Raw genomic sequence first — 25,123 nt, 5'->3', positions numbered from 1 at the left:
TGGCAATTCAATAAGCTGGAGTTTCAGCCAGAGACAGGCAGGCCAGGCCCTCTGGCTATTTGGCAAGCCCGAGCTGAGCTGCATTTCATATCAGTTGATTAGTGTTGGACGGAGAGCGAGAGCTCTCACAATGGGGCTGGGGCTGGGGCTGGGACTGGGTATGGGTGTGGGTCTGGTGCCAAGGAGAAATTTTAATAATGGGCTACCCCGACAAGGCGAATGAAATGCGAGACGCCAAATTAGTGCCGAGCAATTAGATGGCAGCAGCCAAATTGAAAGCAAATGAAATGCTCCGGCACTCACAAAAGCACCGACTCAGGCTCAGGCTCAGGCTCTAGCTCTGGCTTCGCATTCAGCAGCAGCCTGAGACTCGCAGGCAATTAGCAGCGACACTCCACTCCCCCCTTGGCCCCTTCATTTCACTCTACAATATACTCACATTTATGCTAGTTGCAATCGCATGGCATTTGGTGTTCCAGTTGGGCCATGTTCTTGCCACTGCTACATTTTCAGTTAATTGCTTCAGTTTGGGCGAAGAAAGGAAATTCTTTGCTCTGGGCTGCAATGGAAATGGAAAGAGAAAATGAGAAAAGTGAAAGATTGTCATTGCAGGAGGCAGGAGCCAGATGCTCTGCCTTCTGATGCAGATACTGCGCTAAATCATCAGGGTCTATATGTAAATGGGTTAAGGAAACAGTTCCGAGATTATTTTAAGGCTCTTTTATGAAAGGGAATCTAGTTGGTGAAACAAGAAACTGTTTTCCCTTCAGGAAGTGGCACTTTGGCTATTTCTAGAGGATTTAAATTACTTATTCGTGTGTAAAAGATTACAGAGAAATGTAGGTAAAGTGCCACTCCTTCAACAGAAGCTTCCGAGTGGCTATAATATGTGTTTTCTACATTTCATTTGCCCAGCACGCACTGCAGCCGGCGATGCGATGCAGTAATCCCCTATAGAACATTATGCGACTCACGTAGTACATGTCTGAGCATAGATATTATTAAAGGATGTATTCCCGGGCCCATAATTGGCCATGACTATGCAAATTTCCAGAGCAGCCGCAAAGTATGCCACACAAATAGTTCAGCCGCAAATGGCATTAAAATAAAACACGCATCAACGAAAGTTAATTGGAAATCTAGAGAGGAAACGAAAACGAAACGAAACGAACCCAAAAGGCAAACAAACAAAGCCTCTCTGCCACAAGCTCCGTATCAATCACAACAAAGCATACACACACACACAGAGACACATCGAGTGTGAGTGGGGGGGGGCGATAGGGGATAGACAATAGGCAGGCGGCAACTAAATTACAACCAATTTTTATTGCTGTGAAAACAAAAGGCGCAGCATATTATCACAAAATGGCGCTAGCAGACAGGCGGTGGGCGGTGGAGTGCGATGTCGGTGTCGGTGCGTTGCCGCTGACTTTGGGGCGTGGCAGGGCTATATCTGTCTGCCAAGCGCACGTTTTCACACACAAAAGGACACACAATAAATGATAACACATAAATTCGCACATAAGTTTAGTCCTGTTAGAGTGTTTCTCTTTCGCTCTCCCTCTCTGTGTGAGTGCGAGTGCGAGTGAGTGTTGTGTGTCCGTGTGTGTGTGTGCCTGTGTGTGATATCGTTAAAAGTCAATTGTAAACTTTCGCGCGCCTAAAGGCAGCAAAAAGTTACAACTATACCAACGCACAATGTGTCTAAGGCAGATCGAATTGTAATGCAAAGAGCAACCTTCCCCTAGTGCTCCACTCCCCCGCTTCACCCCCCTCCGCTGGCAGAAGCGCGTAGTGCCTCCTTATCAGTGGCAGTCAAATCAGAGCATAAACACACGAGCACCATCGCATAGAGGGTCAGGTCGGATCGGATCGGGTCGGGCTCTGCAGCAGAGGGGAAAGGAAACAAACCCACTGGAGCGGCAGCTGGATAACAGTTACATTGACATTGCCCATCCACAGAGAACCATCCTTTGTGTCTCTCTGTGCCTTTTTTTGTGTGTGCCTGTGTGTGTCTGTGTGTGTGGGTGAGAGAGAGCACGCCTGCGCTGCCCAGCTTACACCAACGAATAAGAGTCACATGGATAGACACGCAGAGAGCCATCCACCATTCAGCCATCCTCTGCTGCCGTCGCCCTTTTGATTTTGCCTCAGACAGCGACAGCGACAGAGGCAATGGCAAAAGGCAAAAGGAAAAACGTTGCTTTGTTTTTGCTTCGGTTTTCCCTGGGTTTTCCCTTTGCCTTTGCCTTTCCCTTTCTTCCTTTCTTCCTTTCTTGCTTTCCCCATGTCCCATGTACCATTCCCATTCCCCATTCGGGGGGCTTGTTTACGCTTTGCCGCATATGTCGCTGCCAATGTATTTAATTGTGAGATGCGCACAAAAGTAGGCACCGATTATTTCAGCCTCCTTCAGCATTTGCGGATCTGTGCGTTTTGTGTGTGTGCGTGAGTGCGACTGTTCCGCGTGTGTGTGTGTGGGTGCGCTTGTGTGATTGTCTTTTATTTATTTATTTCGTTTGCCCATGCCTTTTACTGGCAGTCACTTAATGACGTAACAATTATCTTTGGACGCATGCTTATGGCACTCACGGGTGCGCTTACTGCAGCCTGAGGTTGCGAATTGAAATTGCCAGGACACACAGAGAGACGACCCCCACGCTTGGATGTCACCGCTTCCGGGTGTGTGCCCCATATTCGGATTGAAAACTTTTTCAATTATGAAAATGCCCCTTAACGTACTTCCCATGCATCATTTCATTAGCCAGAAAACGGGGTTTTAACCCGCTCCTCCGGAGCTCCTCTAATTGACCGCCCGATGGGCGCTGCAGGGGAGGTGTGTATAGAGCCTGGGTAAACGTTTTGCAAATAAACTATTTCTTATTCATAAACAGAACTTGGCGCACTCTGAACGACCACTTAAGTGTGTTCCCCCAACAACAATAACGTTGGGCAGCAACAACGATGTGGCAAATATGCAAGTCCTTCCCCCCAGTCCTTCACCCCATTCCCATTCCCACTCCCACACCCACACCCACACCCACTCCCATATCCGGCAACGTTGTCGTTGTCGTTGTCGTCCTCGTCCAGTGCTGCACAAGCAGAGTGGAGCGCATGAATGGATGAGTGAATGGATGCTGAATCGCCAGTGGCAACCAGACAAGCGGGCATGTGTGGGGCGTGGCCAGCGTTGTCCCCATTGTTGATGCTGTGGCAGTAGCCCCTGTCCCTGCCCCAACTGTGGATGCTGCTCCTGTCGTGCTGTGGTGCCGTCGTTTTCCTCTAAGTGCACGGCAAGAGCGCTCCAAAAAGTTCTTTCTTGCTGCGAGTACGAGTACATCTATATTTGTGTGTCTCTCTGTTGTTGCATGATTATTTTTGCATGCCACTGTGAGCGAGTGGAGGACCTCGAATATAAATGCCGCATCTTGGGCCCCACCATTGTTGGCAGCAGGCTCCTGCTCATGACTAAGAGATGTCAGCGTGGCCTTTTGTCTATACATACATATAAGCACGAGACTCCATGTGGGTCTGTGCCATTTTCAGGCAATTTGTAAAGAGTGCGGTTTTAGGAAAAATGTTTTCTGAATACTTCTGTTTGGTTTATCTCCAAGACAAAAAAAACACCTTGGAACACCCTTCGAAGGAGTAAAACGTGATTGGGCACAAAATTAACCCTGAACTGTCGATGCAAAAGCACATTTGACACCCATCGATTGATAGAACAGGAGACCCAAAGCCTCAGCATCAGCCTCGGGGACGGAATGTGCCCCAGCACATTTGTAATTAAGAAAGTTTTTAGCTGAAAGGCACTTAAATGAAATTTTAATTTATTTCTAAAATGCTGCCATACCCAGGGACAAAAAACAATAGTCAAGGGGGACAAAAACAATGGGAAGGAAGAGTCAAAACTTTTCCCAAAGCCAAGTGTTGTCGCAGCATTGACAGAGACAAACAGACAGAAACTCTCGGCTGACTGACAGACAGATAGACAGAGAGAAAGACAGTTGTCGCTAGAGACACAGAGAGAGAGAGAGAGAGAGAAAGCAGGAGGAGCTGGAAACCCTATTAAATATTTAACCTTATCGCAGCCATTGCTTTGGCCATTGCAGGAGGTCTCAATGTGGCTAGGAGACCATTGCCGGAGACCGCACAACAATGGAAACATTTTAAAAAGTGCCTCAAGGACACACCGCTGGCGCTCCTTTGGCGCTGCCACATTATGGCGCCTCATGAAACGCTTAAGCTATCAACACGATATTCGGTAATTAACCCGGCTAAATACGATACGACAGGCAAATTATGCCAAGACCAAGACCAAAGCCAGTCCAGAACCAGACGAAAGCCAGTTCCGAAGAAGCCAGAACGTGTACTCCCTTAATGTCGCCCTGTGCTAGGGGCGGGGCAAAGCCATCCCCCTGTGTTGTGTGTGTTTGTGTTCGTGTGCTTCCTGTTTGTATTTCGTATCTGTCTCCCGCATTATCCTGATTAAAATGCTGCAATTTTTAGGCAAGTCAGGACTCGCACCATCAGCGGCAACATTTAACGGCCGTGCAGCTTTGTTATCAGAGGCAGGATGCATGAAGCACCTCACCACCCAACCACCCACCCACACACACAGACACCACACAGTCCTCCCCCAACAATAAGAGAGAAGGAAGGCCGAAGAGAGACCGAACCGCGTTGAAAGAGACAAAAGAGAAAGCAACCACTGCTCGTGGTCGCCGTTTGTGTGTGTTGGTGTGTGTGTGTGTGTGAATTGTGGTGTTGGTGAATTACCACAAAAATGAGAGACGGTAAACAACTTTTGCCAGACTCTTGGCCGAGACGAAGAGCGGCTGCCAAAAATCGCCCATTATCCATTTTTATTTTATCATCAATTTTATTACACACCGACCGACTGGAGAGTGGAGAGTGGAGAAAGGAGAAAGGAGAAAGAAGCACCAAGTTGATATACGAAACCATCAACATCAATGAAAAATGCCAACAAAAAGAGTAACCAGAGAGGAAGCAGCGCCACTCACCCACTCATCCACACATACACACACACACGTTAGCACACTCGCACACTCGCACACTCGCAAAGACTTTCAGAGAGAGGATAAAACACACGCCCTTTTGGCAAAAAAAACCTGTGATATGCCATAGTCCTAGTCCTAGTCCTAGTCCTAGTCCTAGCATTTAGCCTTCCCCCTAGTTGGGTGCTGTGTTTGGTTTTTGGTTAATTGTTGTCTGACTTATACGCACCTACAGTGGGGACTGCATTGGAGTGCAGTCTGTGGCTCCTTGGGCCCCGATCCTTTTGTGGGTGCGATGTTTGCTGCTGAACACTTTTCGTTTTGTTTGCACTTTGGCTCTGGCCTGATTCGCTTTGTTTCTTAAAATATCATTTCGCACTCGAGTCACTTTCACGGAAAATCCTTTTTGTGTTCGGAGAGAAAGAGAGGGATAGATGAAAGGATTAGCACTGCTCAACAGAGTCTGTTTTCGGGTAATCGTCTATGGGCTTGAACACGGGTCGTCCTCACGCACTGGTTGCTGTTTAGCAACTGAAACTAGATCTGACAAGTGCCAAATCACCTCATCCTCAACGTCAGCGTCAACGTCCAAGCCAGCACAGCACATACATCATCTTTCGAGCTCATAATCTTCCGAGCCAATCACCTAAGCAAATCTTATCCAATTGACCGAACAATAAACCCAATTTGCATTGAGAGAGTGCATCTGTGTGTTCGTGTTGATTGAATCAACAGCCGACAAGTAAACAGATTAAGATTCGGACACTTTAACTAGGCTCGGCACAATGGACACCCATTCACCCACTCACCCATTCGGACTAACTATCCCCATCCATGTGTGGAGCTCTGCTCTACTCGAATTTCGCACTTATTCAATTGAGACATTTGGTGAAAATTCTACCCCAGAGCTGGGCACAGCCGGGGGTGCCGTCGTCTTCTAATAATTAGCCCAGAGTTCTTACAGAGCCCAACTAATGACAAAGACCTTCAGACCTAAGCCAAAGTAGGTCGGGCCACTACCACTACCGACACGCCCACCAACTCTGCTCATATAATATATATTTAATATCATAAACCCAATGCTTTTTAAAGCATCTTTATGTGCCGATTTCGATTCTTCTCAATGCTACTACTCTTTCTTTTAATTTCTTTGTCTGTTGTTGTGGTTGCTCTCCCCCTCGTTTCCTGTTCCCCCCGTTCCCATTGCCCCGTGGCCATGCTCTGCCCTGCTCTGCCCTGCTCTGGTTGTTGTGGATAAATTCGGGATTTTTTGGGAGCGGCCATTTGATTTTCTCTTAACATTTTCTGCCTGTCAGTCTTTCTCGTGTGTTGTGTCGGGGGCTGGCTAAAGGTTTTGTCTGTGGAATATTTCGAAACAAATACTGTGTCTGCAATGGCGTAAAAAGTAAAATTTCTATTCGGCTTGGAGGTTGACGGTTTTTCGTTTTTCTTCTTGCGAAAGACAAAATAAAAAAAAAACACTCCCACGTCTGGTGTGGCGCTGTCTGCGCTGTGCGACCGGGGGATTGATTTTTCTGCTGAGGGCTGTATGGCGGCGGCAGCGGCAGGGCATGCCATACCATACTCGTTCTTCTGGGGGTTGGGTTGCGGTGCGGCTGTTGCCACTGATGACGCTGGCTTAACGAATATGGACCGACAGCACCATCAGTAACAAAAGAAGCACACGCAGACGGTTTGGTTTTCCAAATGCACACACGATTCCAATTTTCCGATTTTCCGCCGTAGTCTTTTCGTCATAGTCTGGTCTACCGCACTGGGAATATGACACACACTGACCACACACACACACAACATACACAGACACTAGTGGGGATTACATGGTAGGAGAAGCAGCGACGGCGACAGCGACAGCGGCAGGCATGACCATTCCCATTTCCACTTCCACGCTGCTCTGCTTTGCCTATCCTCTTGCCTGTGTTGGTGCTGCTGACACTGCCACTGCCACTGCCACTGTTGTGGATGCCGCCGCCTCTGTGTGTTTCGCCTGGACTATTTACCGAGCCTTGTTCCGTTAGCCGCCGTCGTGCCGTCACTCTCGAGTTGCAAATTCACTCTGAAACAGAGTTCCGAATGCGAATCCGCTTCTGCTGCGAATGCTTCGGGGACCCAAGGACTCGGCGGCGCAGAATGTGTGTCGCACGGCGCACCAGCTCGCGCCGCCCCAAATCTCTTTTGATGGCCGTAAAGAGCGAAAGAGCGGAAGCGCGTGGTGGATTAAACACTTGAAGCTGCGAATCATACCGAAACAGGAACCGGAACCGGAACGGGAACCGTTAACCGAAATAAACCGATTTAAACTCTCTATTACCAAAACCGATATTTGAATTATTATTAATAACCGGTAGCCGTTGCTGGCTGCTATGAAACTATACGGTAACTACCCAGAAATTATGACTAGCTGCTAGATATAAAGGGATGCTGTGACTTAATCTTGGCTGCTATAAAACAAAAATATGGATGCTGTGAAACTTATCAGTCTGGCTGCTGTGAAACTATAGTAGCTGACTGCTGCAAAAATATATGTATATAGCTAGTTATATTTGATGGAAGATGGAAGATATACAAAGGTCTATACACGCATCATGTCTTCAAACACCAGCAACATTTCGACTGTTTTTTTTTGTTGAACTATTTAGTCTAAAACTTGTTTTAGCCAAAATACAATAAAAGCAAGGACAAAAAACTAGCCAATCTTGTAGAAAATGTATTCATCAACGACCTAAAATAATGTGGGCAGAACTAAGGGGTTTAGTTAGCCATAATTATTCAACGGTATCAATAAAATGGGGAAAATGAACGACTATCCTCTTTCGTTTTTTTTATTTTGAACTATTTCGCTAAAACCTTTTTTTAGACAAGATCCAATAAAACTTAGTATTAAGAATACGCCAGTTAAGTAAAAATTGTTTCATGAATCGTATAAAATTATGTGGGCATGGCAAATTGTTTTATCTAGCTAATAATATTCGACGGAATATCAAAATTGAACAATAGGAACGACTATAGTCTTTCCCTATTTGTTTTTTGTTTGACTTATTTCGCTAAAACCTCTTTTCACGCAAAATGAAATAAAAGCGAGTATTAAGAATACTTCAGTTAATTAGAAAATTGATTCATCAATCGTATAAAATTATGACGGCATGGCTAAATATTCTATATAGCTAGTAATATTCGACGGAATATCAAAAACGAGGAATATGTAAAATAGAACTTGAATTCGTCAGTATATTTACGGTATATTTTAAAAGTGAGGCGGTATGTTTCGGTATATTTCTGAGGGTCGTCTGAGGGTATCGATAGGTCCGCGGTCACACTGTTTGACACATCTGCTCTGAAATTTGTGTTGTTGTGGTTTGTTGTTTTTTCGTTTCGAAAATTTATATAACTTTTAAATAGTGTCTGGGCCTGAACACATCAACAAACCGAATTTTAGACATCGAAACATTAAAATTTTAGTTATCCGGAAAACTCTGCCCGCCACCCATAGAGCAAAATTTCTGGTCTTTTGGATCAAGGCCTGCCAGCGAGAACGAGAACATCAACAACCTGTAAGACCCTGAGGAACATTTTATAGTTTCCAGGCGAGAGACAATCTAATCGGTATTTTACCATCCAGTTGAACCAACCATCTAATCAACTTATTCGGCTGTATTTGGATTATCCCGTACCCGAGTAAAAGCATCATGTCCATCAGACGCGGAATGGCCACAACGGCCAGCAAGGAATGGAGGGACTACTTTATGAGGTGCGTTTGAAGGTCCCCTTGGGTTCTAGAATTCGTAATTGATTGCTGCTATCTTTGCTCATCAATAGCACCCACTTCTGGGGACCCGTGGCCAATTGGGGCATTCCGCTGGCCGCACTCGCCGATACACAAAAGAGCCCCAAGTTCATATCGGGCAAAATGACACTCGGTAAGATGTGGATTTGATCAGCAAACCAGTTTTGACGCTACACGCGTGTTCAGCATCGAAAGTTTCCGTCGCAGATTTCCTAATCAGAACGAGTACTATTTTATATGATAGGGCTATGTGCAAATCACTACTGGTCTGGCTCTCTGATAAGCGAAAAACGCGTCGAGTCTTTCGAAGGGGCTGCCTGATAAGGCTGGCGTTAATTGAATCCCACATACTAGATTACATTACTGATCACAAAACGTTTCCCTTCCAGCTCTGACGCTCTACTCGTGTATCTTCATGCGCTTCGCCTACAAGGTGCAGCCCCGGAATTGGCTTCTGTTCGCCTGCCATGCCACCAATGCCACGGCCCAGTCTGTGCAGGGCCTGCGCTTCCTCCACTATAACTATGGCGAAAAGGATCAGTCGGAGTAAGCGATGCTCTCCCTCCACCAGCCTGACCCTCCACAAGCCCCGAATCACAAACGCGCGATGCCTCTTCAAATATTTACCCAACAGCAGCTACAACAATTTACTGGCGACACGCAACGCACATGCAAATTGTACTGCCCATCAGGCACCAGTGGTGCAGTAATTGCCGCGTTCAACACCACACAGCTGGCTGAATCTCATCACTGGACAAACTGAAGTTGTCATGCCACTGCGGTTGACCTTTGACTGTATTCGTTTAATGGCGCTTTGGAGAGCTCATCGCGCGACGCAGCCGCACCCCGCACAATACCGATTCCAATTCCAGATTAGTCTAATGCAAATGAGCACATTTTTTGTTTGTAAATTGTTGGCTACACCAATACCATACGTTCGGCGGTTGTTCAAATTTTCAATACGGTGCAAAGTAGTCAAATTTAGTGGAATTAAGGAATATAATTTTTATACGATTGGCCTTCATGTAGTATGGTTTAAAATTGAATAAAATCAATTGAAAATACAATCAAAAACATATATATATATATTTTTTTTTTTTGATTTTGTCATGCTCTTTCTAACATGCACTTTATTCAAACGATTACGTATATATATTGTATATAATATAAGTGAATTGTTCTTAACAATATGACATATATATTTTTTTGTTGTGTTTTTTAACATTTTTTGTTCATCAATGAGGTTAAAACAATACATTTTGTAATCTCTACCCATAAAGAGGTATTTTTTTTTTGTGTGATTTTGTGTTTTTGAGATTACACTTAGGATCAAAACATTATACGTGGATACAAAAAACATGGTGGTAGAATTTTAAAGTTCTTGCAAACATAATAAAAAGTACGTTTTAAAAATAATCACACCTCGCGCTCTGTGGCGCCTCTATTCATAATATGTTGGTAATTATGGTTTAGGTTTTACATCAGTTCAATGTCATGACACATGATGTTCTCCCCAGCTTCGGGCGGGGATGTGTAATGGATATTGGACTTTCTCTTCTCAACTACAACAACAACTTAACTAGACAATGGATGACAGGGGATCTCTCTCGACTTAAGGCGATTCACCGCAATATGCGATATCAGTAGGTAACGACAGTTCTATGTATTTATGGCTACGAGAATTTAAGGCTGGCCTGGCTGCTAGTGCTCCTTTTTGACAAAGGTGCTGTTGTTCCGCTGGCGGACCATCAGGTAGTTCTTGAACAGGGTCTCCTTGTGGTCCACCCGCTGTGACTGGGTCAACAGGCTTTCGTTCTCGGCCACCAGCTCCTCCTCCAACTGCTTCTCGAGCTCATCGCGACTCTTCGTCTTCCGGCGCGATACGCGGCTGGCCTCGTTGTTCTTGATGCGGTCTATGTATGCCTTGCGCTTCTCGTCGTCCATGCGGGACATCACCTCCGGGTCTGGTCCGTCCGCGTGCTCTTTGGCGGGACGGCCGCGCTTTCGCTTGGGGGCGTTGCCGTTCGTCGAGGTGGTGGCACTGAACTGGGAGGTACTGGCGACTGAGTAGGCGGGGGAGGCTGGAGCAGTGAGGAAGCCGCCGAACCCTGACTGGCAGGTTGGGGCTACGCTGGAGGAGCACGCCGAGTAGTAGCTGTGCGGTGTGTTCGGAGCTGAGAAATCGGTGGTGGTTTCCTCCTCGGCGCTCCGCAGATCCTCGATGATTCCGGCATGTGATGTGATGATGGTGGTGTTGGCGGCCTCGGGCTGTTTGTGGGAGAGAGCGGGCCGGTTAGGAATCATTCTAAGAATGGGTACGTGGATTTTGCAAACACTTACCCTCTCAAAATTCAAGACCTGCTCAATGATGGCGGGTGTGCTTATTTCTTCTGATTGGCTGAATGCAGGCGGCGACTGGCTGTTGATCTTGAGCATCAGCTTGCTCCGCTTCTGCGCCTGTGTCTCGCCCGCAGGGGCGAGCACTGCCGCCGAGGCCGTGCGCTTTAGTCCAACCAGAGGGTTGGACAGGGTGTGTCGGATGGCCACGGAGACGCTGCTGCCGCCAACTTCCGGATCGGTAGCTGGCTTGACATCGTCCACCTGGCCGAAGCCCAACGATTCCTGACTACAGACGTACATGCTGCCGCCGTAGCTGTTCTCGTCGGCCAGCAGCGGTTCTTCGCTGAAGCATTTGGTGTTGGTGGAGGTCTGTGAGAATGTTGAGAGCATGGGGTCCTGGGATCCGGTTAGTATGTCGTTAAGGTCTATGAAATTATTGGGTTGATTGAAGTTGATGCCGCACATGGGGGCCATGTCGAGTGTCTCCTCCTCTCCAGTCAGTTGCTGGAAATCGTAGTCATCCATTTGAAGTTTATAGTCGTCGAGGTTGTCGTTGTTGATGTCATCCATAACCAGATTGCACCGATCCATTTTCTTGGGCTCAAGCTCAATGTGATCCTCGGCAATCAAGTTTATATCAAAGTCAAAGTCAAGAATATCCGTTTCAGTAAAAATCTCCTTTCCGCTTTCGCTGCTACACGAGGACGTTGCTTCTATGTCTTGCAGGTATTCTACGATAAAAAACAAAATATTATTAGAATCATTTGTCAAAAACTTCAGTTCAATGAAATGTCATTATGTGTGCTAGTGTGTGTAAGCTTCTTTTAAGAACCTATTATGGAATTTAACGGATCAGATCATCTGAAGAAGATCCAAAAATATTTTTTACTCTAGTTCGAAATTCATATCCCAATAAAATTTTAAATTAATAAATAATAAAAAGTGAAAATACATGACATCTACATGGCTGGTACTGACATGGCTCAGTGGCGCTGAGTGTGATTGAACATACTACTACGCAATATTGTTAAAATGTGGCATTTCTTGTTTAAAATTGGTTAAACTCCTCTGTGTTCTCTACATACATTCTACACGCTCACTTAATTACATCCAAATACATAAAAGTGGCGCCAGCAGACTTAACGATGTAGTTTCTTTTTGGAACTATTAGAAGTAAAGAGTAGCGAAACTTGTCGCACAATATTTGTCTCTCTTGCACTTTGTTGTGAAATTAAAATCAACGAATAAATGAAGTTTGGAAAACAGGAACAAATCGGGATAAACATTTATAAAATTGTTCGAATTCAATTGAAAAGGAAAATATAAGGAATAATCTTTTAAAAATTTCAAGATTTAAATTGTTCGGCTTGAAATGTTTAAATTAAAAACTTATAGTCCAATTTGCAAATGTTTTTAGTTTTCTTTCCTCCATATCAGAAAAAAAAAAAATATTTCTTTGTCCCCCCCGCAAATAACAAAAAATGCAATTCACAATTACAAAGAAGGGAAATGTAGAGAGAGAGAGAGAGAATACCGCCTGAGCCATTTTTCAGACGGAGAGCGAGAGCGCACTCACACATTGAAAAGGTACTCATGACGCAGAGTACCACTAGGCGGCACAACAACCACACAGAAATTGAACACGATCGATCATGTCTCGATCCGTGCGATCGGACTGACTGCGGGCAAATGCCCTACACTGATGTGGAGATTTTTACTGGGAATTACATTTTCTTAATTCGTAAACGCAGAAAAACCAAGTTATTGTTACGAGTACTATTATTACAGAAACAAAATATGTGCAAAAAACATCTAGAAATTGTAGAGCAAAAAATGAAACAGAATAAACGGTTAATAACTTCTGAGACTGACTTCTGTGACTTCGTTCTGCCCAAGATCATAAAATAAAAGGGAAAAGAAATATCTCAAGGGAAATATTTCGAATGGGTCGCAATATTAAATTCCAATAGATATTCACCTAAGTATATTTCGAATTGCCGGTGGATCTCGCGCTGAGTGCTGTTTTATCCGCTTACGAACTTAACGGTTGCAACGACTTTTTACGAATGGAGCCTGGTCTCCACTAGTGGCAATATCAATGCGAGCCTCAAAACAAACCCGTGCAAAGGTACATACATATGTATCTGTGTGTCGCCGGTCAGAGAGAGAGCGCTAACCAATACAAGCCATCGGTCCTACACCAACAGCTGACGTCGCGCAACAAGTACGATTTCTATTGTCGTCCCACTCTGACCGAACACATGCTTGTATTACGGTTGCGGAAAAAGAGAGAGAGAGTGAGACGTTCACCGGCGACCGTCTCTCTGCCGAAGTGTGTGGTTCGTGTTTGCTCGGATTTATTCTTCTGCCAATTACATACATAGATACTTGACAGTCATAGGCTGTCCAAAAAGAAGTTAGCCGTTTTGGAATGCACTAATACATTTGCCGCTTGAATTTCACCAGAGCCACCCAGGGTTACTACTTGTTCTGTACCAGATAAGGGCAATACTTAAAAGGGAGTGTCTTAAAACAATGGGACAAACGATCGGTTAATTGACCTAACACTATTCAATTTTTCACATTTTCAAAGATCAAATTGTGTAAGAAATCTCACTAAATCAAAGAAATGTAGTTGATTAACATCATTTAATTAGCATTAACCGGCAACGGCTCGTATACGCAATGCATTTTGGCAGACAAATATTCAATTTGTGTATGTGTGTGATACACTAACCTGTTGCCGGTCATCTCATGTATGTGTATACATATGTAAGTATAGCTATCTCTGTCGCTCAGAGAGAGGGATGCATGTATTGACAATAAGAGGGTGAATGAGACTGGAGCACACGAACACTACTCCCACTACTGGATCTCGCTCTCCACGCATGTGTTTATGCGCTCTCTCGCAAGACTATCTGGTGGTGGTCGCGTTCTCCTTCTCTCTCAGTGTTTCTGCAGATCATTCTTTTTGAATTTCACAACAAACAAGTGACCCTGAAAAGGGTCGCGGGGTAATTTAAAACGAGCCCCGAAAATCGGATTGTTTCAATCAAAATGTATGTAAGTTAACGTACCCAATTCCATTGAGCTCTTATACGAGTTGTAAACAATCTTTGGTTTTCCAAAACGAAAACAATTTCAATCTTGGGCCTCCGCCTAATTGATTTCTAAGATGTACAATCTCAAGCGCCCCCGCCGCAATCCCATTCTTTGACACTCGCCTAAATGGAAAACCAATGTTTGCCCACACCCGGCTTCTCATAAACAATCTCACTCCCGGCTTTCTGCAGATCCTGCACTTTAGGCCTTTTACAGTTCTCTCTTTGGATGACGAAATCTAATACTCGGGATGGCGAAATCAATTGAAATGTTTATAGAAAAACGATTCCCGAAAGGGATCAACGATGCAAAGATCAGAAAGTTCAAATCAGTCTTGATCCAGCAGCGACACCGCAAAGTCTAGCTAAATATTAAGATCGCGCAATCCCTTGGCCCGGAATTCCTTTGTGACCCTCTACTTAAATCTATATCAGTGAAGTTCGAAGTAAAATAAAAACTTTTTAAAAACACAATCCGCTACCGCAGTTGTTTAATTGGCGCCCAACGTGGGGCGACGTTGTCTAAAAAGCACCGAATGATAAAAGTGTTGCGTCGTGCCGAAACCCGAAGGACAATTAATTAATGGAATAAATCCTTCAAAATTAAAAACGCGGAGTGACTGTGTGATATAGATAAAAAAAAGTGAGATAAAAAGGAAACAAACCGGAGCTTAGGGTGTGCAAAAACAAATACAAATACAAATACAAATACAAATACAAATACAAATACAAATACAACGCAAAATACAAATAAAACAAAAAGCTAATCAAGGCAATTCGTAAATACAAAAAAAACCAAAGAAACCCAAAGTTTTTAAAAAAACAAAACCAACAAAACCGACAAAACCAAAATACAAAGAAAGTGAAACGATCAGCGAAGCCAAAGAAGGAAGACCCCCAGAAGACCCAGCTGAGCAAAGAAATTTAAGAAGGAAGACCCGTTCGAAGATCTGCCAAACTAAGAAGGACGACCCCTACCGGATATTTCGTGAGCAAGAGTTGTATTAATAAATATATAAGTTCAATTAGGATATATAAGATTATAAAAACTAACATATAAGAAAAATTAAAAGTGGATCAGCTAACTTTAGATTTTGAAAAACTAAAAATGATTAACTCTCAAGCAAGGACCGATCTCACAGCAGATCTGGTCAAACAATTGAAAGCACTTCAAATTTCACAAGTACAAGAGCAAATTGTAAATTTAAAACAACAAATAGAAACTAAATCCGATCAGGTATCGGATTATCAGGCAGAAACAATAGACGAGACAATAAGAGACGACACCACATTGAAGGTAATAGAATCCCTACCAATTTTTAATGGTGGATTAAACCAATATGTAGGATGGAGGGAAGCTGCAGAAACTGCAGTGAAGTTATATAAGAAAGGAAGTAAGCAATATTATATTGCATTAACAATTTTGAGAAACAAAATAACAGGACCAGCACATGACGCACTGACCAACCACGGGACAGTTCTAAATTTTGATGCCATACTTTCACGGCTTGACTTTGTTTACAGTGACAAGAGACCTATTTACATAATAGAACAGGAATTAAGCGTTCTCCGACAAGGGAACCTTTCAATTATAGATTTCTATAACGAGGTTAACAAGAAAATGACCTTGTTAATAAATAAGACAATAATGACTCACGGAAAGGACAGTGAGATCACCAAGGAATCAAATAAAAAAATTAGAGACAATGCCTTACGCATTTTTGTCACTGGCCTAAACGGCGGCATTGCTGAAATCCTATTTTCATTGAATCCCCCAGATTTACCGAATGCCTTAGCAAAGGTACAGGAATTGCAATCTAATAACATTCGGGCCCAATTTGCCTACCAATTCAGCGGTCCCAGAAATTCAGGGAATAATAATTTTAATACCTTAAGATTCAACCAACGACAACCTAGGACTAACAGTTCACCATTCGACCAAAAAAGGGATTTGCAGAGGAATAACATGTCTTGGGGACAACCCTATTTCTTGGGTAATAGACAACAAAATCAGGCCCCAGAACCAATGGAGGTAGACGAATCTATACAAATCCGGAACCGACAGAACAGCAATCAATTCAGGGGAAATAATAACAATAGAAATTATCGGGAGAATACTAACGGTTATTTTAGGAGAAATAATAACAATTATAGCCAAGCCCAGCATTTTAGGGCAAACGTAGTCCCGAATAATCAGTCTAACGACAATCCAGCGCAGAAACGAAAACTAAACGAAATGTCGGAACAACCGGCTAATAAAGCAATGAGGATAAATAACATTGAGGAGGATCATTTTTTAGATCAGCCCCCGAAGTAGGTCTGCCCTACCTAAAAAGAGTAGACAAAAAAATAAACAGAGAATTAAAAGTTTTGATAGATACGGGAGCAACTTCCTGTTATATAAAAAAAGGAATTTACGACAATAAAAATGAATTACCAATCTATAAGAAAGTTGCTACAGTGAATGGGTTTTCAATAATTAAATATTTCCATAATATAACAATTTTCAACACAAAGCAAGTGTTTTATGAAATAGATGGAATGGAGGCAGATTTACTAATAGGATTTAACCTATTAAAGAAAATCGGAGCGGTTATTGATACAGGAAAGGGGACTTTAAGTTATAAAGACAATGAGGAGAAACTAATATATGACGAGGTCCTTTCTTTAAACAAATTAACCTTTATAGAAGGAAAAACCATCCTTCCGTTGAAGGAATATATAATAAAAAAATATTTTGAAGAAGAAAAAGAAATGAAAAGCGATTCAGTAAAGGTAGAAGGAAGTTTATATAGCTTGGGATCAAAAAATCCTGAGCACGCCGACGAAGAATTATCCGTCAATAGTTTGGGATTCAAATATCCTGAGCCCGCCGTCGTTGAATTATCCGACATCCAAAGTTTTAATAGTTTGGGATTAAAATATCCTGAGCACGCCGTCGTTGAATTATCCGACACTAAAAGTTCGAATAGTTTGGGATTAAAGAATCCTGAACACGCCGTCGTTGAATTATCCGACAATAAACAATTTAAAAGTTTGGGATGCAAAAATCCTGAACGCGCCGTCGTAGAAATATCCGACATTCAAAATTATGCAAATTCTGAATTGAAAAAAATGAAATTGTATAACACAATAACCTACAAAGAGGACAATTTAGAAAATCTCAGAGAGAAAATGGTATCTATCATCGAAGAAGACCATGCCAATATAAATTTACAGTTACCGTTCAGAACGGATATAAAAGGAGAGATTAACACTGAACACGATAGACCGGTATATGGCAAGCAGTATCCATACGCTTATTCGGTTAACGATTTCGTTAATAACGAAATAAGTAAAATGTTAGATGAAGGTATAATCAGACCTAGTAAAAGCCCATATAATTCACCGGTAATAGTAGTACCAAAGAAGGGAGTAAATGAGGACGGAACTCCTAAGCATAGATTAGTAATAGACTTTAAGAAACTTAATGAAAACACTATACCGGATAGATACCCTATGCAAGATCCTTCAGTAATCCTTGCCAATTTAGGTAAAGCGAAATATTTCTCGGCCATTGACTTAGAGTCAGGTTTCTATCAGATTTTAATGAGGGAATCAGATATTGAAAAAACATCTTTTTCCATAAATAACGGCAAATATGAATTTCTAAGAATGCCTATGGGATTGACGAACGCTCCCAGAATTTTCCAAAGGGCAATGGACGATATACTTAGAGAACAAGTTGGGAAAACTTGTCACGTTTATATGGACGATATAATAATATTTTCAAAAACTATAGAACAACATTATAAAGATCTAATTCATATAATTCAGATATTGCAAAACGCTAACATGAAAATTTCACTTGAAAAGTCTAAATTCTTTCAATTGGAAACCAAATTTCTGGGATACATTGTTTCCCAAAATATCATTAAAACAGATCCAGACAAAATCTCCACAATACAAAACTATCCAATTCCTAAAAATATCAGAGAGCTACGTAGCTTCTTAGGACTAACAGGGTATTACAGAAAATTTGTCCGAAATTATGCCACAATTGCCAAACCTTTAACAAAATATCTGAGCGGAGTAAATGGGAAAGTTTCACGAAGGGCATCCAAGAAAGCATTAATACAGCTGGATGAACCAGCAATTGGAGCATTTAATAATTTAAAGGACAGTTTAATAGCACATATTGAATTAGTACAACCAGATTACAATAAAAAATTCACATTAACCACAGATGCATCGGACATAGCAATAGGTGCAGTTTTGTCGCAAGATGGGAATCCCATAACATTTATTTCTAAAACTTTAAGTAAAACCGAGCAATTATATGCTACTAATAAAAAAGAATTATTAGCTATTGTATGGGCATTAAAAAATTTGCGAAATTATTTATACGGAGTGAGTGGAATTGAAATACATACAGATCACCAACCTTTGTCCTTTGCAATGTCGCAAAAAAATCCAAATGTTGAAATGAAACGTTGGTATTACTTCATAGAAAGTTTCACACCAAAAATCATTTATAAGCCAGGCTCAACTAACGTAGTAGCGGACGCGTTATCTCGGATTAAAATAAATCATATGACAGATAGTGATGTCGACCAGACAGAATCAGAATCAGACATAAATACTCAGCATTCAGCAGAGAGTAGTTTCGAAAACGTCATTCAAGAGACTAGCAAGCCTCTAAACCAATTTAAACAGCAGCTACTATTAGCGCAAGGGAGATTCACAGTTCATGAGTTAGTAAGAGTTTATGAAAATACCCGACATATTATTGAATTTGATACGGTTGACAATCTGCTAATCATTTTAAAAGAATTTATTCAGCCTCACTTAACCACAGGAATACACTGCACTTTAGAAGATTTATACCTTATCCAAAATAAGCTAAAGGAAAACTTCATAAATAAATTTCTCTTCACAAGAAAGTTCCTCCAAGATGTAGTAAATTCAGAAGATAAAGCTATAATTATAGAAGAAACACATTGCAGAGCCCATAGAGGACTAGACGAAAATTACAAACAAATAACTAAGCTGTATTATTGGCCAAACCTGCACAAAAAATTAAAAGAATATATAAAAAATTGTGAGATCTGTAACAAAAACAAATATCGGAGACACCCTGTAAAAATTCCAATTGGGGAAGCTCCCATTCCAGCAAAAGAAGGAGATCAATTACACTTAGACATATACTATGCCCAAAACCTAACATTCATAACTTGTATAGATTCTTATTCCAAATACTTGGTGGTCAAGGAAATTCAAAGTAAATTAAACATTGAAAATAAGGTAATGGAAATTTTACAACACTTTCCGTTAGCAACATCATTAATGACTGACAACGAACCAAGCTTTACTTCAGCACAATTTAGATCATTCATACAAAGAAGTAACTTAACTATTTATTATGCTGATCCCAGACACAGCACCTCAAATGGTCAGGTAGAAAGGGTACATTCCACACTAACAGAAATAGCGCGGTGCATCAAGGATGAACTAAATCTAACAGATTATTCAGAAATAATAATAAGGGCGGCACTGAAATATAACCTGACGATACATTCAACGACCAATCAAATGCCATATGACATATTGTATAACAAAATAGAACACAAACATAATCCAATATTACTTAAGGAAGCTCAGACCAAAATGCTTAAGATACATAACAAAGATAGAAGAGAAAAAGATTATAAAATAGGAGAAGTAGTCTATGAAAAGAAATTCGGGGAAAGAAATAAACTTCAATCCCGATACAAAAAGCAGGTAGTTAAGGAAAATCGACCGAATAAAATTATAATCAACAATAGAAACAGAATTATACATAAAGATAACATCAAATATTAAATATTTTTTCCAGAAAATGTATGCGAATATACTAATACTGACTTTTGTTATATTGACGACTGCGGAAGTAATTGACTATACGCATAGTGACTATCTATTGCTCAAAGACGACAGAGACGTTTACACTTATGAAACATACGCTGAACTTTTCCATATTACTAATTTGAGTTTTTATAGAGAGATAATTGATAAAGAATCCAAATATGTCAACAAATCAATTAATTCAGACGATGAGTGGGAAATATCAATGGACTTAAGTCTATTAAAATTAATGATTTCAGAATTAGTTCCAAAACGGAAAGAAAGGGGAATAAATGAATTAGGTACCATTTGGAAATGGATAGCAGGCAGCCCTGATCATGACGACTTTTTGAAAATACAAAATAAAGTAAATGAATTAACTGAAAATAATAATAAACAATTTGTAATAAATTCCAAATTTTTCAAAGAAATTGAATTGCTATCAAATTCATTAAAGAATGTCATCTTCAATGAAGAAACGATACTGAGAAAGCATCGTTTAAAATTAATAACTTTTGACCTACTAAATTTAGTTGATACCATAACCCTCTTAAAAGTAAACATTTTCAATACAAAAATTTTAAATAAAAACGAAATAGAGGACATTTATAAGCATGAAAAACATAATGTTGAACTGTCTGATCTGTTGGACATTGCAACGGTTAAAATAATTCGAAATGCAGATTTAATAATCATTTACATAAAATATCCTCAAATTAAAGATATTTGCAAGTTTTACCATGCAAGAGCCATCTCACAAAATGATGGAATGTTAGTTATAAGTGAAAAAGTTTGTGAATGTAAGGAGAAATACTATTTAATGAATAATTTTAAAAGTGAAACTTTTAACAATTACGCACAAATAAATTTAAAGAGTACCTGTTTCACCAATTTACTTAATGGCTTTAAAGCCAACTGCACTAAAAAAAGGGAAAAAAAACAAAGAAATAGACATCATTCAGGATGGTGCCATATTAGTTTCAGGCAAAAATATCGTAGACAATACTACTTTGTTAGGATCGTATCTCCTTATATTCAACAACACAATTGTAATAAATAATATAAGCCACATAAATGATAAGGGTAAAATTCTAAAATATATATCGCATCATAGATATAGCGATTTTGAATTAGTTGATTATATACAATCAAATGATAAGCAATTTTCTTTTGATAATGTTAATATTTTAAATCCCCTTATAACATTAGGTAATACGGCCTTACCATTAACAACATTATTTTTAATCATTTTGATATTGTTAATGTTATTTTACTTCTGCTATAAATTAACCAAATTTGTACTTATTAAATCAATAAGAATACCGTCAGAAGAAATAGTGGAAAGCAACATTCAAATACTGTCAGAAGAAATTAGAGCTCTATCAGAACTTCAAAATGTATCGGGACGAAACATTTAAGAATGGGGGGAGTTAACGTACCCAATTCCATTGAGCTCTTATACGAGTTGTAAACAATCTTTGGTTTTCCAAAACGAAAACAATTTCAATCTTGGGCCTCCGCCTAATTGATTTCTAAGATGTACAATCTCAAGCGCCCCCGCCGCAATCCCATTCTTTGACACTCGCCTAAATGGAAAACCAATGTTTGCCCACACCCGGCTTCTCATAAACAATCTCACTCCCGGCTTTCTGCAGATCCTGCACTTTAGGCCTTTTACAGTTCTCTCTTTGGATGACGAAATCTAATACTCGGGATGGCGAAATCAATTGAAATGTTTATAGAAAAACGATTCCCGAAAGGGATCAACGATGCAAAGATCAGAAAGTTCAAATCAGTCTTGATCCAGCAGCGACACCGCAAAGTCTAGCTAAATATTAAGATCGCGCAATCCCTTGGCCCGGAATTCCTTTGTGACCCTCTACTTAAATCTATATCAGTGAAGTTCGAAGTAAAATAAAAACTTTTTAAAAACACAATCCGCTACCGCAGTTGTTTAATTTGTATGCTTAACATTCATATAAGGAACTCAAATGTTTATGTACTTGCATGAGTACTAACCTGATAAGTATTTATACTATATATTGGCATTTGCCGGCTAGAAAAACGTGCTCGCAAAAATTTGGGTCATTTGGACATTTGGCTGTCTACAATGCACTTGATTTTCATCGCTTGTGACATCACAAAAGTCGGTGGCAAAAATAGATAATCTGCCGAAAATACCTTAACCTCTAATCTATAAAACCGCCCGATAAGATAGAAGAGCGGAGCAAGACCATGTATGGTCAAACTTACGTATCTCTTATATAAGGAAGCTATCACCGGAACAAGGAAAGAGTGAAAAGGTGTTACCGACATCAATAAAAATGTCGATTGCAATATATGCATACATATGTAAAAGACCGGGGGACACCCAATGGAAATAAAACAGCTCATCGAGGTGGTGACTTCGGACACATATACCGGACAACAAGCTGTACTATATGATTCAATAGGCTACGTGTGCTACGTAATGTAACGCCTGCATTGCTTTTTACATATATATATACATATGTACAATAAATACGAAATATTACTAAATTGAATTACATCGCTATTCTGAAACCTAATTATCACTTCCAAATATAATAAACTATGTATTTAGATTTACATACAGATTAATTTGGAAAGATATTTTTGCATTTTTCCCCCCCCTTGTTCTTCATTAGAATAAGCAAAATTACTAGTACATAAACATATGGATAGATTTTGCGTACATACATATATAATGTAGTCATTTAAAACTGCGTCGTTTCGATAGATGGAACAATCAAATGATTCACCCCAGACAACCCGTGTCGTCAAATAGCAGATAAGAGTAACGTGTAAGAAAAATGAAGAGAAAAAAGGGGACAACATTTCCGTTTAGTAAACATAATCTTTGGGAATCGAATCATTCTTTGCTATGCTATATCGAACAATACTTTTAAAAATGTAAGAAAAAGTAGGACAATTTTCTACACTATATTATCGAAAATATACATATGTATGTATATCAGGACAGACATTATATGGAATATGGCAGGTTTTTCTCCAGAAGGTTTCGTATTATTGTTATATGAAAAAGTGATGCGATTCTGCCAGCAAAAATGATCGCCAATACAGTGTTTTACTAGGATAACCACAAAACTCATTGAAAGGTTTGCCAAAAAAACGGACAGACAGATCTCTGTAAACTTTAAAAGTCAGAGACGGACATGGCAATATGTATGTTCGAAAATCTTTCATGCTTTCCTTAAAAATCTAGAGAAGAATTTTTGTTTTTGAGTGTGACTTATAGTTTGTGAGTATGTAAAGGAAATATATAAAAAAGTATGGCACTTTAGTTGGATAAAAAGAAATAAATCTTTTGGGTGTTTTCTGTTTTTTTCTGTAGTTTTCTGGCAGAAAGATAAAATAGGTCGAACAAAAGACATGCTGTAAAACTTCGATAAATGGGGGGGGTTGAATATCTATAGGATATATACAAAATATGGAATATTGAATTCCATTTACCGACAGATCAGGCTTCGGACTAGGCGAGCCGGGACCTGGCCCGCCCTGTCTCCGTTGCCGTATTCCATCTGGAGCTAGGCCATGGCCATCAGCTCGTTTCTTCAATGGGTCATTGCACTGTGATCTTCTTCATCGCCATCTAAGTGGTGAAAGTACCTCGATGTCCTTGGCAGAGAAGCACCTGTCCCCCCACCCGGCTGGGCGGGGGAGCTGGGCAAAGCTCGTGCCTGCTATCTGACTCTTTCTCTAACTGATTGTTGTTAAGTTTTTCGATTTCGATTTTTTGGCAACGTATCGCAACAGTAATGAGAGAGTTCTTGGTACATATTTAACACACACAAAACACAGTACTCACCATCAATGAACACCGGAACATCTATCTCTTCAACTGTAGCAGTAGGCATTGCTCCACTCATATCCTGGCGGGACGGCTGCAAGTCTGCACCTGTCAGCTGGATACCAGCCATTGACGCCAGGGTCTGTGACTGGGGCGTGCTCGAAACCGGGACCGTTTGCGTCACCATCTCCATAGTCCGTGTACCGACTACTGTCGCCTGCTCGTGGTGCAGCGTTCTTGGCGCCTGTGCCGAGCTGTGTTCTAGTTGGTATGTTGCAGTCCCAGTCGCTGGATACGTTGCGATAGGGGCTTCCGTCGCCGAATTCTTCAAGTTTACTAGAGGGAGCACCGTAGGCAAAGCCCGTTTCACTGGCGGACGCGTTGGTACCGACCCTGGTAAAAAGGGTATTCTGATAATGCGAGTTCGAGGCGCGCTGCACTCTGTCCCGCTGCTCCTGCTGTTGTTGCAGCTGTTCTTGCTGCTGTTGCTGTTGCTTGTCTCGTGCGTCTGCGCCTGCGTTGGCACCCTGATCAGTATGATTCTTGGGTTTGGTTTCGTATTTATCACGATCGGTATGGTTGTGCTGCTCATCGACGTGCACGTAACCGAAGCCTTCGTAGGCACTGTTTGCGTTGTTCTCCTGTGAGAGCAGCAGCAGTTGGGCGATGAGTTTCTCTCGCCAGAGGGTATCGTTACTGTTACGATCTGCGGATCCTGGGACCGTGCGTGGGCGTGCTCGCTTGCCTGTTCCGGTGCCTGGTTGTTGCTGGGTGGTGCCCTCGCCTCGTATGTTGTTGCCTGTACTCGTGCTGGCTCCTGGATCATCAATATTATATCTCTGAGATTTTCGGGTTTCTCTCTCGTTGCTGTTAGAGTTGGTCTCGGTGACAATACAATCGGACTGGTGGTTCTGGGAGCTTTGGCTGCTGGTGCTGCTGTTGAAGAAGGTCTTGGTCTGCTCGTGGATGGTTGTGTTGTTGGTTTCGCTCTTGGGCCTGGCTTGGCTGGTTTGGGATTCGACAGAGAATGCCATTTTGAACGGGGCTGTTTTTGTATAAAATTTCAGCATATTTCGTTTCATTTCATATGGTTTTTGGTGCACGGTTCGTTTCGGTTCGGCAGGATTTCAAAAATATATATAAATTTGCACAATTTATACAATTTGTTTTT

The 25,123-nt window shown here is 41.3% G+C and overlaps 2 protein-coding genes and 1 long non-coding RNA gene across 4 annotated transcripts; 1 reads left to right on the top strand and 2 right to left on the bottom strand.

The window, feature by feature from the left end:
* Positions 1-461: 461 nt before the first annotated feature.
* Positions 462-7,061, bottom strand: LOC113565369. Of its 2 annotated transcripts, none has more exons than XR_003408555.1 (3): positions 7,037-7,061; positions 5,248-5,420; positions 462-559 (listed from the first exon to the last, which is right to left on the bottom strand). It is a non-coding gene; the product is annotated as an uncharacterized LOC113565369 (long non-coding RNA). The 2 variants fall into 2 exon arrangements; XR_003408556.1 differs by lacking the exon at positions 7,037-7,061 and adding an exon at positions 6,857-6,871.
* A 1,388-nt stretch (positions 7,062-8,449) lies between these two features.
* LOC113565370 (mitochondrial pyruvate carrier 1) lies at positions 8,450-9,773 on the top strand. The gene is made up of 4 exons (XM_026987122.1): positions 8,450-8,587; positions 8,656-8,784; positions 8,853-8,953; positions 9,210-9,773. The coding sequence occupies exons 2-4, from the start codon at positions 8,723-8,725 to the stop codon at positions 9,368-9,370; spliced, it is 324 nt and encodes a 107-aa protein (XP_026842923.1). The 5' UTR covers positions 8,450-8,587; positions 8,656-8,722; the 3' UTR covers positions 9,371-9,773.
* Positions 9,774-10,224: 451 nt separating this feature from the next.
* Positions 10,225-24,848, bottom strand: LOC6588102. The gene is made up of 3 exons (XM_026987121.1): positions 23,971-24,848; positions 11,161-11,891; positions 10,225-11,088 (listed from the first exon to the last, which is right to left on the bottom strand). The coding sequence occupies exons 1-3, from the start codon at positions 24,776-24,778 to the stop codon at positions 10,522-10,524; spliced, it is 2,106 nt and encodes a 701-aa protein (XP_026842922.1). The 5' UTR covers positions 24,779-24,848; the 3' UTR covers positions 10,225-10,521.
* Between the last annotated feature and the right edge of the window lie 275 nt (positions 24,849-25,123).

The sequence above is a fragment of the Drosophila persimilis genome, unplaced genomic scaffold (genome assembly GCF_003286085.1).
Source record: "Drosophila persimilis strain 14011-0111.01,24,50 unplaced genomic scaffold, DperRS2 tig00000086-arrow-arrow-pilon, whole genome shotgun sequence".
Classification (NCBI taxonomy): Eukaryota; Metazoa; Arthropoda; class Insecta; order Diptera; family Drosophilidae; genus Drosophila; species Drosophila persimilis.
This window is presented reverse-complemented; position numbering and strand designations above follow the sequence as displayed.